This window comes from Puma concolor, chromosome A1 (genome assembly GCF_028749965.1).
Source record: "Puma concolor isolate L17-30 chromosome A1, mPumCon1.1.hap2, whole genome shotgun sequence".
Classification (NCBI taxonomy): Eukaryota; Metazoa; Chordata; class Mammalia; order Carnivora; family Felidae; genus Puma; species Puma concolor.
In genome coordinates this window covers 71,903,453-71,921,611 of record NC_141667.1, presented here as the reverse complement: position 1 = coordinate 71,921,611, position 18,159 = coordinate 71,903,453, and the positions used below count along the sequence as shown (strand labels likewise).

The 18,159-nt window shown below is 36.2% G+C and overlaps 1 protein-coding gene across 4 annotated transcripts in view; it reads right to left on the bottom strand.

Moving 5' to 3' along the window:
* Positions 1-18,159, bottom strand: part of FBXL17 (F-box and leucine rich repeat protein 17) — a 497,785-nt gene that overhangs the window by 312,018 nt on the left and 167,608 nt on the right. For all 4 annotated transcript variants that reach the window (XM_086686184.1, XM_086686253.1, XM_086686111.1 and 1 more), the window contains one exon: positions 7,637-7,767. In XM_086686184.1, coding sequence (XP_086542310.1) covers positions 7,637-7,767 — 131 coding nt within the window. The remainder of the gene's footprint in view (positions 1-7,636; positions 7,768-18,159) is intronic.

Here is an 18,159-nt window from a genome sequence, read left to right as displayed (position 1 = left end):
CAGAAATTTAAAGTTGCCATTACATGTCAGAACTACCATAAAAATTCACATTATTCTGTAAGACAAAATAATGTGAACATGGAGAATCAATAAGACAAACTCATCCACATCAAATCCAGTTTCCATCCCATCTTCAGAAATGCAGTTAAAAATTAAAGCAAGCTGAGACATATACATCTCATACAGATTTTCCTTTCAAGTGATTTTGTTAGGTTAAATACTTTTGAACATATATCAATTAACATTTCCTTAAAAATGAGACTTAGCCGCTAGATGTACTAAAAGAACAAATATCCAGTATCACTATGTACCAAACAATGAAAAAGTTCCTTTCATTTGAATGCACTAAAAATTTCATCTGAGGATAGATGCACAAATCATTTTATCAGAGACTTTGCCATTTGTACAAAAATGTCATCAGTTTTGTGAAAAATCACATATACGGGGAAACCGGTACAGACTAGTTATAGCAATTATTTTTTGCCAAAGGTACTGAGACATTCAATGAACTTCCTTCTTTTTAACCCAGAGACAACTTACTCAAAATATACACCCAGTATTCTCCTTTACTCTGCAATGGTTAAGTATTTCCTACAACTGGGAGGGAGCTTTTATAGATAATGAAATATCTGTAAAAACAAATGTGTGTCAGCACATGCTTAAATAAATCCTTATTCAAATTTCATTTGTGAAATTCCTGTTGATACCAACTATGAACGAGGTGTGGTACAAGACACAAAAATGGGCAAGACTTTCTACTTCTCCTCAAGGAACTTAGTATGAAATGAAGAGTATTTACAAATAAAGCCGGTGGGGAAAATTTGCTCTTCATTACAAAATTAGCTGTTTTGTAAATCCACTTTATGTACACAGTAAGATATCCAAAACTTGTCACCTATCAAATATCCCGAAGGGAAAAGAGAAGGTAGCATTCTGATGATGTTTAGAGTGATCAAGCACAGCATGATGCCTGAGATAGGATGACCATATAATTTATCACACACACCAGGACACTTTGGACCACAGAAGGGAACAGTGAAGCACAAATGCTAAACCTGACAGAATTTCAAAATAACAAGAATGGGCTGGAAATGTTCTAGCAAATGAGAACACTAGGTCACTCCAGGTCTGAGGCAGAACGAGGTACTGGGAGAACATGAGCCCCTCGTGGTTAGAGCTTAGACTTTGAAAACATATTAAAATGAATTCATTTTAATATGGATTCATTTTAATATGTTCTACCACTTACTACTTGTGAGCTATCTAACCTCTCTGGACCTTAATCCTTTCATTTGAAAACGGGGTTAATTTCTTCCTCAGGGCTGTTGTAAAGACAAATGAAACACTGTGTGTAAACACTTAGCACAGTGTATGGCACAAACTATAATAAATGATAGCTATTATTAGCTATCTTCATTATCCTTGGTCCAAAAAACAAAAGGGAGAAAATATTATACCCTCTGGCCTCTCTAACATTACAAGAACCAATCACAGTTTTAAAAAGATGGTCTAATGGATAGAAGGACACAGAAGACATATTTACAGATAGCTTGAGCATCTGAATAGTAGTTACTCTAATATCATACTATTCTTTTAGGGATGGTCTTACAAATAATTGTGAATATAAAAGAGAGTGTCAAAAAATATGCCAAGCTTAAACAAGTGTCACTAGCTCAGAAAGACTCCGTTCTGTCCCTAGAACTCCCTCGGAACTCAATAAAACATTTCTTATTCTTTTTGCAAAAAATATGAATATCAGAGAAAGCATACAAGATTATTCAGATTACAAAAATATGCTAAAATTTAGTTGCACAAAAGCTGGAGCTGACCAGCCCAGCCACAATATTAGGCACCAAAAGTATGCAGACGGAGCGCTCCACATACTCTACACATGCAGGGCAGTGCTGCTGTAAATGCCACCACAGCGTTGCTTCAATAGTCAGTGTTATTTTTGCTGCCTCTTTATTTCCAAGTTTTCAGACTTTTATAAGAGAAAATTGTTCAAACTTCACACCACTCAATACTCCAAGGTGAAAAGTATTCCTCTCCTCCAGACCACTTAACTTTAATAGAAAACAAAATATTCTCAAACTCAAATTCAACTATGCCTGCTGGATTTAATGGATAGGTTTGTCCCCCCTGGGCAATCTTTAAACCTCAGTCTCTAGGAGAATTAAGTAATATTAGGGGATTGAAATGAAATAAAATTCTAAGTCCACTGTGACATGACATTCACAGGAAGATGGTAGATTATCCACCCAGTCCTCGAACACTTATAAATACAATATATAGCATATGCTCACAAAACAATTCTTAGAAATAAAACACAATGGGCACTCAGCAAATAGTTTATATCACCAACACCTGCTCAAATCCTCTCTGAACTTTATTTCTAAATGTCACCGTTTTTTATTGAATCAACGGAAATTTGAAAGAAGAAACAGAATAAACATCCAGAGAAGATCAAGGGAGTTAGAAAAATCTTTATAGAAAGCCTCATTGAGTTTTCCATGAGCCAGGGCGCTGTCAGTCTCCCTCAAAGGGGTGGTGGAGTAATCTGTCATTCTACAACCTCAACCTAAGTACACCTAGAAGACTAAATAGGGCTACCCACAGAAGAAGAGGAGAAAGAATAGTATTAAGATTTTTCTCAATGCTATAAACAAAGAAATCAAGATTCAAATACTGAGCACTGGAAATAAATTCATTTCATTTTAAAATAAGTAACTTTAAATCACAGCCTTGAAGTTGGAGGGAATTTAATAAACTAGCTCAGCTCTCTTTGTAATTCAGGAAACTTTTTTTAGAACACTCTTGTTTGAACACTGAGTGGAAGTGTCCATTTTGGATGGCAGTGGATGAAATTAAAGTGTTTAGCTAATTTTAAGCTGAATTCTGTCTCTTGCTGTAACTTCTACCCTTTGGCCAAAGCTCTGATGCCTAAAATAATGAAGAACTAATTTAAGTAGACCAATTAACTCTCTATTGTCTGTTAATATAGTTTATCAGACTGGACTTAAAAAGAACGATTTGTTTTGAAATAAGAAATACCCTTTAAAAACCTCTACATTCTTGATTTTCAGCTTGTAGACTGGGGATAGACAGATAATACAAAAAAAAGTACAAAAGTACCACGCCTGGTAGGAATGGTGGAGGACTGGAGAATCGCCAGAGAGAATACCCTATTTGTCTTCCCAGAAAGACTGAGTCCAATGTTGCTAGATCTGCAAATTTCCAACAGAGAGCCCAACTTCATAATTTTTATGTGAACTATTCCAATTTTTAAGGTGTTGGCAACTAGTTCAACTTTTTAAATATTTTATAGGCCAAACAAAGCAGCTTTATGGACTGGACTCAGCTGTAGACCACCAGTTTGCAGCTTCAACTTATTTAAAAGTGTCATTTAAAGAGCAACTATCCATAATTACTATTTTAAACACTAGGACATATAAAGTGAAATGTTAACATATTATAGATGCTATTTTATGTTTGAAAGAAATCGGTCACAATAGTCTAAGATTTAAAATTCTCCAAATTTTAGAATGTCCACTGATAGAATAGACATGAATAGAAGATTCACACAGCACAATTAACTCCTTTACATGAATAGCAGATTCACACAGCACAATTAACTCCTTAAAGAAAGTGTTCTCAGTTACTAATGTTCAACAAATTTAATACATTCAATTTTTTTAACTGCAAATTCAAAACATAAATCGCTAGCTAGGCAAGTTCGACTGGTTGGCAACATAACTTACTTTAACAACCAACCTGGTATTTACTATGTTTTGTGACTTTAGCTGATAGATGCTAGAGAAATTTTCATTTCTCTTATATTGTTATCCTAATTCATTAGCAAGCATGGTCAACTGTTAATGAGTGGATCATATATTTGATAATGGGTATACATATCATGCGATTGAACTTTTTTCAAGACTAATGTTAAAAACTGAAAATGGGAGATTTATTACGTCTTTAATAACCAATTTAAAAATTTTAAATAGTTTTTGTAAAGATCTATTAAAATCAAGTAGATTTCATTTAATTCTTCTTGGCAAAAAGGAACAAAAGAGCCATTATAAGCTATCACTAAAGATGCTCAGAACCGTTCAGTTTTTTACATATCAGTTTGTTATATCCAAAGCATGCTGCTTTTAGACTCTGCGCCAAACATACAAAAACGAAGAAGACCAAATTGGATGTGAAATAACAAAAGATTTATATCAAATACAAATAAACATTTCACTAAACTTAGAGTCAGAGAGAGTAGGGTAGATATAACAACCAGACGTTTAATTTAAGTCACTGATAGAAATAGTGTCCTCTTTTCATAAACCACTTGGATTTTATTTGTATTCAAAAGCAATGGTAAATGTCAAATGACTACTAGACCATCCTTCTGAATACAAGAAAATATCATGCTGTTTAACTCTCTAAACACAAAAAGTTCTTTTAGAAAAACAAAGATAAAGAACAGCATGTCTTAGTCACACACATCGATAGAAGAACCAAAAAATGCTAAAAGATACCAAGAGCATAACAATAAAGACCTTCAATTACTACATATTTTAAGTTTTTGAACTTCAAAAGAAAGCTTACAGATAAGAATTTTTAAGTTCAAGATAAATCTTATGTGTAAAGTTCTGAATATCAAAGTTTATCTTCATGTAAGGATTCCTTTCTTAAGGCTAGAAGCATTAAACATAGATCCTTTTCAGATGTACTACATATAAAACAACATCTAAAGTTTCTATTATACTTTTATTAGAAAAGAAAATAATGAGAGTCCTTTTAAAAATTAAGAAATTTACATATTAATGTCAGTTGTGTGTGAATCCCAACTATGAAATGGAAAATTGACTCATTAGCCACCATGTGCTTTTTTTCATTTGTCCTCACCCAGTTTTTAATGCAGCAATGATGGAAAAATACATCTGCTGGAAAAGCTAAAGAAAAATCATACAAAGGTCTAAATTTAATAGGAATAGTATGACCTTCCACTAAACAAAAGATCTGAAAGAATTAAAAGAGAACATGTATAAAGTGCCTATCAATTACCTGGGTAGTAAAGGTTACTTTCCTCCCTTCTCTCCTTACAAGGCTCACTATTATCTATCTCACTCATTAAGTCTTATGTCACCTAAAGAGAGCAACCTTTGAGAGCACGAGGGACTCAGTGCCCTACAGTCAGAGACACAGTACCAAGTATTTAGTAGGGGGTTAATAAATGCTTCCTGATTTACTAGAGGATAATAATAATGAACAAATGTAAAACAGACGCTAATTGATAGGCTAAATGCATTAGTGCATTCCACTGCCCTCTATATGAAAGGTTACTAACCCATCTTGGCTAAGTGCTGAAATTATAATTAAGTCTGACGAGAAGTCCTAGATTTATACCAATATAATTACGAATATTACTTAGCTTAGTGATAGAGTATGGTAAGAACAATGAGATGAGTAATTTAGATGATACTGCAAAGTGGGTTTTAATGTTTGAAACTTCTATTACAGTACACAGGATAAGTGCAAGTAGTGTAATTAAAACCTAAAAGAGTCTGATTTTTAAAACTCTACCGCTCAGCCTCATTAAAATGCATGTTTTCTCAATTAATCCAAACTTTTCCATTAAAAACATAAAAATACACTTTCATTCCTTGCAAATAAATCTCTACAGTGCATATATTTAGGATCAAATACCAAATAACCATTACAGTTAAGTAGGAAAAAAAATTATTGAAATAGCAAGAGCTTTGAAAAGATGGAGCCTAACAAAGGAAAGGAAAGACAAAGTGAGGGGTTCTCATTTGTAAATATCCAGTTAGGACTAAATAAGCATTTGAAAAGCCAGAAGATTAGAAATCCCTAAATACCTTTATTTAAATGATATAAACCTAAGCAAAATGTTTACTTAGAAGACAACCTTTCTAATTGGGCTGCTTCTTATTTACCTCTGTATTTAATTACTGATTCTTCCACATATGTCAGCTACACAGAAAATTGTTGTGGAATAAAAGGAAATCATTTTCATAATCATTTTGTTGAAGAAACAGTTTTTTCCTTTTATTTTATTTTATTTTTAAATTTTTTTTTTCAACGTTTATTTATTTTTGGGACAGAGAGAGACAGAGCATGAACGGGGGAGGGGCAGAGAGAGAGGGAGACACAGAATCGGAAACAGGCTCCAGGCTCTGAGCCATCAGCCCAGAGCCTGACGCGGGGCTCGAACTCACGGACCGCGAGATCGTGACCTGGCTGAAGTCGGACGCCCAACCGACTGCGCCACCCAGGCACCCCAGTTTTTTCCTTTTAATTCTTTGTATTACTAAGTAGTTTCTCTCAATATTAAACTAAGGCAAAACATCACAGGATGTTTCCTTATGCACTTTATCTTATTAGATGTTATGAGAAACACTTAAAAGATTATTTTAAGATGTCATAAAATTGACTGTAGAAGAATGTTGATTATAAAGAAGAATTTTTTAAAAAACATTTTTATCAATTTTCTGTAGATTTCAATATACCCTATATGGAAACTATTACTCAAAAACAATAAATACCTTTTATAAATGATGACCATGTGATCTGGATTAGAAAATTTTTCAAGAAAAATTTTACTAAGAAAGAGTCAAGTCAAAGGCTATCACATAACTGTAAGGATAATGCGGGTTAAGTTACAAAACTGTCACTAGAACTTACCATAATGGGGGAAAATGGAGTCCATGTAACTTTAATTTTAAGTACAAAATTAAAAGAGGAGGGGAAAAGTATTTTGATTTAAAACATTATCTGACGCAAACTTAATAAATCCTATTTATGTAAAAGTATTTAAATTTAAATAGGTACTAATTTTAACTGAAATAGTACTTTCTATTCTGAAAGCAAAATATTTTTGGTGGCTTATCTTTAAAAAAAACAAAAACAAAATTTATCCCTCAAAGTTACTGGACCAACATCTTGTCTCTTGTCTGTATTTCAGAACCTACCTACATTAATCATTAGCAGCAGAATAGTCCTACTCCACATTTGATTTCATTATAAAGAAGTCTACTCTCAGGGGCTCCTCCATCTAATTTTCTTTCATGCAATAGTTCAAAGAAAAATGGGTTTATCATTGCTTACAAGAAGAAAACTACCCATTTTATACATTTTGACACTATGTATTAAACTGTCCATCACGTGACTTCCATTTTTAAAACTAATTATATTGATGCAGAGAACAAAATGTCATCCTTGAGAAAGGACCTGAATGCATAATATTTGAAATCATTTCTTAGAATCATTCTCCTTGATAAGTGAACAGTAAATCAAGCACAAAAGTTGCAAAAATATTAAAGTAACAAACAATATATCCTGGATGGGTGACAAAGAAAAATTCAATAGACTGCTGTTATAACTGTTTAGGCAAACATTTGAATCAAAATGCATAAAACCTTGTTGTAAATATAAGCAGTGGATGGATTAAAAGTATACGTCTAGATGGTTTTCAAATCTTAAACATATCTATTTCAAAAGGCATGGCTACATTAAATTTTCCTTAAAATTGTCATGCCTTGTTATAATGATAATTAGTATTTGGTCAGTAGAACACATGTTTCCCTCTGGAAAACTGTTTTCAAGATATTACAATGGTTACCTGTCATTTATGATCCAGTTCAGGCAGAGATTGAGAGAGCTAAGATTTTTGCACCTCTTGACAATTTCCATCACGGTTTCATTATCCAGTTCAGTGATATGACGTAGGTCCAAGCTGGAAAGATTTCGTAGCTAATGAGATAAAAAAAAAAAAGTGAAAGATGAGAAAGATGAATGCTACATTCATTCTCAAAATTTATATAGTTTATTACAAAGTAGAGTATCACACTGTATGATACTGAAAATAGATAACAGTCTAATCAAGTTAAACTCATTCATATAATATTTTATGTACTAAATTAGAAATGAATGGAGAAGTATATATATATATATATACATGAATGGCAATATATATATATATATGAATGGCAATAAATATTAAAATCAAATAGATTGTATTGACATTTCATAAGAATCAAAAATAGCAACATAATACGTGGGAAAGCTGTTAAAAATATCACATTAAGTACCTACAGTTTAGTAAGATTATTCTAACATTGTTCAATTTCAGATATTTATCTTCAGGATTATAACACCACTTTTGTATAGGTTTTTTCACTTTTTAAAAGATGAGATATGAGTAAGTGGTTAATTCGGAGATACTCTGGTGATATTTTATCAATAAACTCCAAATAGAACTATTACGTGTAGTGTGTTTTACCAAGTGGAAAGCAATATAAAATGCTGTTTAAGTAAAGATTTTTCTCCAGGTGTCACCTTCCCCATTTCTCCCTTTTCTCTCCTCCTTTCCTGAGGTTTCTTGTCTTCCCCTGATGTTTAGTCTCCAAAGAAAATTAATAATATCATTTAAACAAAGATGGAAATCATCCTCTTCAAATAAGCTACAAATCAAATAAGGTATTTTTGCTTAATAACACGTAAAGAATTATTCTGGATGCAAGTGATAAACCAAGTAGCACCCCTTCCAAATATGTCTAAGCCCTAATATGTTACTTACCTGGCAAATGAGACTTTGCAGATGTGATTAAAGTTATGGATTCTGAGATGGAGAGATTATCCTGGATTAACAGGGTAGGCCCAATCTAATTACATGAGCCTTTATATGCAGACCACCTTTCCCAGCTAAAGTCAGAGAGATGTAATGGAAGGTGGTGTAGGAGACATTAGAATTGTGAAAGGGATTCAACATGCCTTTACTGGCTTTGAGTATGGAGAAAGAGAACTAGGAGCTAAGGATTGTGGGCATCCTCTAGAAACTGGAACAGCCCTGAGCTGAAAGCCAGTAAGAAATAGGGACTTCAGATCTACAACCTTAACTGAATTCCATCAAAAACCTGAAGGAGCAAGAAAACAGATCATCCATCCCCTTAAGCTGCTAGAAGGAACACAATCCAGCCAACACCTTGATTTTAGCCTGGTGAGACCCATGTTGTACTTCTGACTTATGCAGCTATGGGATAGTACATTTGTGCTATTTTATGCTATTCAGTGTGCAGTAATTTTTATGTCAGCAGTAGAAAATGACTATAGGGCATTTCTAGCACTGTGAGGGAGCTTTCCCAGAACTGGCCAGTCTTCTCTATGCTTACCCTCAAATCCTTCCGTAAAGGGATCAGGTTAGTCCTGCAGGAAGCTGACCTGCAGGTGTAACCCAACCCAAAGACCTCAGAGGAATGAGACAGTCAAGTTCCACCCAAAGGTTCACTGAGCTTCAATCCCAAGACAACGTAAGACACTGGAATCTCCACTGTTGTCAGGCTACAGGGAAAGAAATGCTCTAAAACAGCATGGTCCCAGAGAACTTTCTGATGATGGAGATATTCTATATCGTTGCTGCCCAATATGGTAACCATAGTCACATGCAGCTACTGAGCACTTAAAATGTCACCAATGTGAGGGAGGACCTGAATTTTTATCTTATTTAATTTTGTTTAATTTACATTTACTTTTCATATATGTATGTGGCTAGTGGCTACAATGCTGGGCAGAGCAGCTCTACAGAACTGAGTCCACTAGGCAGCACTCAAACCCTCTTTTCCACCTCAGCTCACAAAGGAAGTAGTGACACAGAGAAGGTTCACACAGAGCAACTACTCACTGCTCCCTGATATATGCTGCAGAACTGAGAAAAGAAACATAGATAGCTGAGAGGAAATATGAAAATGTCCACAACAGTAGGTACATTCTTTCTAATTGAGACAGCAAGCTTCTGCACACTAAGGGCTGCATTCTGAAGATTCATAAAAAGATTTAGGAAATGTCTCTATAATCAGCTTATAGGGTCAGATAATCAAAGCCACCAATCCAAAGTGAGACTCAGGACAACACTCCAGAATGGAGGCAGAACCAGGAAAGAAGAAATGGATTCAGGGGCACCTGGGCAGCTCGGCTGGTTAAGCATCTGACTCTTGATTTTGGCTCTGGTCATGATCTCACAGTTCGTGGGTTTGAGCCCTGCATCGGGCTCTGAGCTGGCAGAGCGGAACCTGCTTGGAATTCTCTCTCTCCCATTCTCTCTGCCCCTCACTGCCCTTTCTCTTGAAATAAATAAACATTTAGAAAGAAAGAAAGAAAGAAAGAAAGAAAGAAAGAAAGAAAGAAAGAAAGAAAGAAAGAAAGAAAGAAAGAAAGAAAGAAAGAAAGAAAGAAAGAAAGAAAGAAAGAAAGAAAGAAGAAAAAGAAAGAGAGAGGGAGGGAGGGAGGAATGGGTTCTAACAAAGTTCCTACTCAAGTTACCATGGTCTCAGAGCCTTACCAACAACAGAATATGATCGGTACTTGGCAACCAAAGTACACAGGGAATGCACTCACTTTGTTAAAATAAAACAGACTGTTCTAACCACTTCAGTAGCTCCAGATAGCTCACCAGTCAGAATCAGGGCAGCCTCCCTGTTTCGCCTTCCTCTCTCTGATGACGAGAATCAATACCAAGCCCAGGGCCCAGAGATGAGCTGCTCAGGCTCTAACATTCTGCCTCAAATGTGACTCCTGATCCTTATCCTTTACCCCTTATATATAAGGCAGACTGGCATTAAATAAAACAACAATGATCAAAACTTTTCGAAGTATCTACAGGAACAAAAAACAAATACATAAAATACAAAATAAACAGCAAAGTATGTTTTTTTAAGTTAAAAAAAATGTTTATTAATTTTTAAGATGGGGGAGGAGCAGAGGAAGAAGGAGAAACAATCCCAAGTAGGCTCCATGCTGTTCGTGCAGAGCCTGATATGGTGCTTGAACCATCACCTGAGTTGAAATCAAAAGTCAGACGCTCAAGTGACTGAGCCATGCAGGCATCCCCAAAGTTTTTATAGTCTTTCTGATATTACTAAAATTCTAATAAGGAATCAAAGGGCTAATACATATGTTCCTTATTATGTTTTCTTTCTGACATATCTCTATGTGATGGGCACAGAAACTGAAGTCATTCAGAGTAACAGTTGGGCATGGAACAAAATGGAAGGCTGTGAGTCAAGTGCCGAAATCTTTGGCATCCAATATCTCTATGAAGGAGCAGGAGACACCAGGAGTATAAAAGATGGCAGTAAAATGGGAGACAACAAATACCAAATGGCACAGGTTTCAAAGTCTCAGTGTTTTATTAATTATATTTATTGTTATTATTTTTCATGAGGGTAGAAGATTGATAATCTGAAAGCAGCTGAGAGCAAAGATCTTGCCCCTACCTCCTGACCCTGAGAAACACAGTGAGAAAATAAACAAGTATGGTAGGCAGAATGCTAAAATAACCCAATGATCTAGGCCCTGGTATAATTCTGACCCTGTGTGTGAATAGGATCTGTGAATATAATGGGGGTATCTTCCTTATAAGGTGAAGCTGAAGGGATTTTGCATCAGTAATTAAGATGCCTGACCAGTTGACACTGAATTAATCAAAAAAGACCATATCCTGGATGGGGCTGACCTAGTCAGAGTCTACACTAATGGTCTAGAGGTCAGAGTCATTCTCCTGCTGGTCTTGAAGCAGTCATTACTCAGCCATATTGTGAGAGGAACTGCAAGAAGCCTATAGGAACTGAGAGAAATCCCTGCATGAAGGCCAGCAAGATGATGGGGACCTCATTACTACAACTATAGGGAATTGAATTCTGCCAACAACTACATGAGCTTGTAAGAGGATCTAAGTTCTAGGAAGAAATGCATCCCCAGTTGAGACCTTGATTATGGCCTTGTGAAACACTGGAAAAAAAAGCCACATTGGAGTGTCTAGACTCCTGACCCTTGGAAATGTACATTGTTTTAGGTTCTAAATTGGTGTTAATTTGTTATGTAGCAATAGAAAATTAATACAGAACAGCTTCAGGGTTCTCTATCTTTGAAAAGAAGCCAAGTTTCTCTTAAGACAAGGGTAATATCTTTAACCACCTTAAACACTGAGGCCCACTTCCCTCCTTTAGATGTATATGCTCACAAAGGCACAGAAGGAGATGCGTGGTCCATTCAGCCTTCTCATCTAGGTGTATCTTCAAAGGCCAAGAAAGTACTTCCTGGGAAAATAGGCAACTCGAATTGGCCACTCCTGTTAGCTCCATACTGTAGTGAGGGGAGGTCTTGTTAAATTTTTCAAACCAATCCTCACTCACGGAAAGATGAATTTATTAGAATTGCTTCATGAAAATGTTTGCATATCCCCTGGGTTTTACTCAATTTGTATTTCTTTAAATTTTTTGTTTATTTTTTTGGGAGAGAGAGTGCAAGTAAGGGAAGGAAGAAAGAGGGGAGTACAGAGGATGCGAACTGAGCTCTGGTTGAAAGACCAACAGCAGTGAGCCCCATAACTCATGAACCACGAGATCATGACCTGAGCTGGTCAGACACTCAACCGACTGAGCCACCCAGGTGCCCCCTCAATTTGTATTTTGTAAACAGTCACATTTCCTATAAATATCTTAATAGTGTAAGGACCTGTCTTTTTACTTTCACAAATCTTTTATTTTTCACAAGAATTTGTACAGGGACTAAAAAAAGTAGCTAATTGTTTCTTTGGTCAAGTTCTCTTGTTCTCAGTTAAGCAAAGATGAACTTGTACATATCAAGGATTAGTCACTGTTACATTTGATACTCTTATTATTAAAGCTCCTCTTAGTAATGTATCCTATACTTGTATTTCCTATATAAAAAATAACCATTTTCTTAAACCACATTATTTTTATAGTTAGTTTTCTTTTTTTTTAATTTTTTTTCAACGTTTTTTATTTATTTTTGGGACAGAGAGAAACAGAGCATGAACGGGGGAGGGGCAGAAAGAGAGGGAGACACAGAATCGGAAACAGGCTCCAGGCTCTGAGCCATCAGCCCAGAGCCCGACGCGGGGCTCGAACTCACGGACCGCGAGATCGTGACCTGGCTGAAGTCGGACGCTTAACCGACTGCGCCACCCAGGCGCCCCATATAGTTAGTTTTCTTTACAGGATATGTTTTTATATATTTAAACTGAATTATAATTAACATACAATACTACATTCGTTTTAGGTGTACGACATACTGATTCGACAATTCTTTACGCAAGGTTCACGACAAAAGTATAGTCACCATCTGTCACCACACTATGTTATTTTTGACTATATTCCCGGACTTTTCATCTCCATGACTTATTTATTTTACATCTAGAAGTTTGCACCTCTTAATCTCCTTTATCTATTTCAACTATCGCCACCCCGCAACACATGCCCAATTTCCCTTTGGCAACTACTTGTTTGTTCTCTGCATTTAAGAGTTTGTTTTTGTTTGTTTGTTCATTTGTTTTGGTTTTTAGATTCTACATATAAGTGATATCAGATGGTATTTGTCTTTCTCTGACTAATTTCACCCAGCACTATACCCTCTAGTTCCATCCGTGTTGTCACAAATGGTAAGATCTCTTCTTTAAATGTTTGGTAGAATTTACCTATGAAGCCACCTGATCCTGGACTTTTATTTGTTGGGAGTTTTTTGATTATTGATTCAACTTCATTACTAGTAATTGGTCTATTCAAATTTTCTACTTCTTCCTGATTCAGTTTTGGATTGTATGTTTCCAGAAATGTATCCATTTCTTCTAGGTTATATATCTGTTGGCATATAGTTTTTTTATATATAATATTCTCTTATATTCCTTTATGTTTCTATAGTGACAGTTGTTATTTCTCCTTCTTCATTTCTGATATTATTTGAGGCCTCTCTTTTTTTCTTGATGAGTCTGACTAAAAGTTCATCGATTGTGATTATCTTTTCAATGAACCAGATGTTGGTTTCATTGACATTTTCTTTTGTTGTTTTTTTTTTTACTCTGTATTCCATTTATCTCTGCTCTAATCTTTATTATTTCCTTCTTTCTACTACCTTCGAACTTTTTTCTTTTCCTAGTTCCTTTAGGTGTGAACACCCGAAAGTCTGTACTACTGTTAAGTATATACTGTTCTGGAAATGCATAAAGAAACAAATAGCCTCTTTGAATTGCAGGTGCTGGATGGCTTGCTGGGCTTATGTCCTGACATGTCTGTACCACAGAAAAATCAGAAATACACAAAATGGACCCATAGAGATGCTAGAAAATACTTTGAAGCATGACTATTAAACCTGAGTGTTAAGGATGAATTTTCCTATGTGTAACCGTATGCATATGTGAACTATTAAATATAGCCATGTATAATACATATACAGCATCACTTTATTTCCAATTATTCTTTATTATAGTCCCTAGGAAGACACAAATTCATAAAATTTTTACCCAGTCACATAAATATTTCCTACACATGTATATTTTGGAGTTTACCACAGCTTCCGAGACAAAGTTTCTATGTGAATTCTTACATATCTCTTAGGTTCCTTCGCTGTAAATTACCTTTATCATAACAGAACAGTGTGAATGTACTTGGTACCACAAAAGTGTACGCTTAAAAATGGTTAAAAAGGTGAACTATGTATGTTAGGTACATTTGGCCAAGATACAAAAGAAAAATCACTTCATTAACCAGGACATAGAAGGAGGCTGTAATAAAGTTGTGTAAAGAAGAAAATTTAAAGCTGTTTGTGCAGTTCAGTCCCCTCACATTACGAAACATAACTGAGGACCAAACAGGTTTGAATAACTTATTAAGGAACAGATAACAGGGAGAGAGATGTTAGCAAATCTAAATTATTTTATAGACTTAAGAAAATCCAAAGATATCTTCTAAAATTAATGGAATAGTAAGAAGTAACAATTCCAAAAACTATCTCTGTGTAATAAAACCTCTAATTTTAGTTGGTTGATTCTTTAGCTTTTAGAAATCCTGCATCCAGGACCATTCCTCACTGCAGGGCAGGTCAAATGATGACAATGGCCCACCTGTGGCTGATGCCTCCCTGTTTATTGTCCATAAATGGAACATTTCTTACTCTTACAATGGAGCTCAAACTCATACATGGGGAAACAAGTTTACTTTGGCTATCACATGTAGCATTCTGAGATCTTGAAAAGAGCATTTTACTCTCGGATCCAATTAAGGCTCATTTTATTATGAGCTGACAGTCATTGACTATGCTCATGTGGTCTTCCCTATGACTATTTTGGCCAGTTCAGCATGAGATACAACAGTATCCAAAGGCAGTTTCAGAAGGCTAATTCCTGGAAACCAGCATTATTACAAGACACGTACTGAGGACTTTTTATTGAAAACTCCACAAACAGCTCTGTCAAATTTATCACATTCCTTCCCTTGCTATGGGAATTTCATAATAGTGCCCTCAAGTGTTTCATAAAAAGCTACCTAAAATAATCCTTCATAGTATAAAACAAACAATTACATTTAGGAAATGGGCATTTTAATTAAACTTACTTTCCTTATAAATTCACTGGTAGCTGGGTTATACAAATCACTGAGGATCTGAATAAACAAAGTTTACAACCAAGATCTTCTAAACACGTCACTCCAATTCTTAAACATGTAGTAAGGTATTTTAAGAGAAGCTCAAGTCAGAATGTAGACTACAGGTAATCAACTTTCAGTTTAATTTTGCTTTTATTGAGAAAAAATATTACTTGTAACTAATTTAGGTTAAAGACTAAAATTAGTCAATGATTGGTATGGCCATGTATGTACTTAAGTATAAAATGAGACACTAAAATGTTACCTAGGAAACAGTCTTGAAGGTTTATAAAAAGACCTCAAATGGCTTCCAAGTTCTCGTAAGACTCTGGAAAAGTAAAAAATTAAACAAAATCCTCAATTGTGCAAATTGACTATGGTGGATGAACCAACATAAGAGGACTCACGGGACCTTGGCAGCGGCAGCAGGGATGTTCCATCAATTCAGGCTAACAAGGATAATTCAGATGAAGCCAGTTGGAGGTAATAATTTTTAAAAAGAATAAAGACTTCTGCATAGTTTAATATGTTCAAAGGCCAACCAGTCCTAAATTACTTCTTACCAGCCCTGCAGATGTTGGTTTTATTGGGACTGGGTTTCAAAGCAATCAGTCATAATCTTTAGGGAGCAAAGTCAAAGGTTAAGACAGGCTGCCTTGTGATATCAGGGTTACTGGGGCTGCAGATCAGCACCACATACTCATCTGCCAAGATGGAGGTCATGAGAGAGAGCAGAGGCACAGGGAGACAGAAGGATCAGAGAAAGACAGTTTCTCTGGGGAAGAGTCTCCTATTAGCGACAGGGAGGGAGACACAAGAAATAAAGGAAAGGAGTTGTAGCACAGGTCTTGCATGGGAAAAACAGGAAAAAAAGCGGGGGGAGGGGAAAAATTAAGACTGCTGGGAATGGGAAGGAAAGGGGCAGAGAGGGAATTTCTGTCCCTGAGCATAGGATGGCTTCTACATCTTGACAGGGTCTGATATCTACATTTAGAGGATTTGGTTGGACAAGAGAGAATGAGCGGCATCCCTTCTGCTCATCAACTAGCTCTGAATCTCAGCTTGGTTAAGGCTTGCACTCAAGTATAGAAATGGTAATAAAAGCTAGATAAGCTACATTTAGGCAATCAGGTGAAACCTTCCCAGCACCTCACAGAACCAAGAACCTCAGGATGTAACTGAAAGCGTTTAAACAGCCTGAGATCCTGGCATAGACAATAAAAATTTCTAAATCTAACCACGAAAACAGGACTTTCAGGGTATTGAATGCTGTCACATACACAGTAGCTACTATGTTAATTCTCTGACACTTTATGTATTCCTTCCATCCACTGCCTTCTTAATCACACTGGGCTGCTGTTTCTTTGCATTATTTCCAAATCCAAGGTCTGTTTCACTCTGCCATTCTCCTACTAGACCTGACATTTTTTGCCATTTTATTCACATCCTGTTTTGCTTTCTAGCACACTTTACTGCACTGTGTCTCAGAGCTGTACCTTCTAACTCCTTATTGGCACATCACCAGCCAGATTAATCTTCCTTAAATAACTCTGACCATATCTCTCACCTTCTCTGAAACTTTTAGGAAACAAAAATATTTCAACTGCAAAAAAGAACCCCAGAACTTGCCTATCAAAGCCCTTCACTATTACTGCCATTTTCTGAAATCTGTTAAGCCAGCTGAAATCTCTTTCCCCAAATTTTGAGAGGCTAGTCTCAATGTACTCAAAGAGCTGTGCTCATTACTTTAAAATTGCTCTCACTTCACTCTTTTTATGCAGATAACTTGGAAGTGTGTCTTCTTCTCTCCCTGCCACTTATTCAACTGCCTAGTTCCTACCTCAACTTCTCCACAAAACCTTCTCAATTACTTTAGAGAGAGTAAAAATTAGTGAGTATTGGAAATACAATCTACTTGCCTAACACAAATTATTAACCAGACAGTCTCCAATATTAACTATGCCCTTTAGACAGGAACCATCAATTGGCAGCAGCTGCCAAGGGACCAGGGTCCAACCTTCCCTTCCTGCTACAAGTACCTGGGAGACCCCTCTTTGTCTTTCCCAACTCTTTCACTTCCCCTCCACCTCCCCTCCTACTCAACCAACCCTTCCCAGGCTCTTCTGCTCAGGAACAATCTTTCACCCCAAACACTCGCCATCCAGTCTTAATGCTTGAGCTGGTCCATATCTGGATAGTTGTGAATTTTCATTCATTTGCGCATACTTACTTAAATGTCTCCTCAACACCTGACTCTAACTTGGCTGCACATTAGGATCACATGGGGAACTTCTAAAAAAAAATACTGATAACGAGGCCCCATCCTTAGGCATTCTGATTCACTGACTTGAGGTAAGGCCAGTCATTAGTATTTCTGAAAAAGATACCCAGCTGACTGCAGCCTAAATTGGGAACCACTTCTCTAATACAGAGCTATTGAGGTTTAAATCCTGAAAGTGTAAAACTAATTCATAAAGCTCAGCCTCTTCCATCAGTCAAATAAAGAATGCAGAAGAGGGGCACCTGGGTGGCTCAGTCGGTTAAGCGTCCAACCTCGGCTCAGGTCATGATCTCACCGTTTATGCGTTCAATCCCCGTGTTGGGCTCTGTGCTGACAGCTTGGAGCCTGGAGCCTGCTTCAGATTCTGTGTCTCCCTCTCTTTCTGCTCCTCCCCTGCTCATGCTCGCTCTCTCTCTCTCTCTCTCTCAA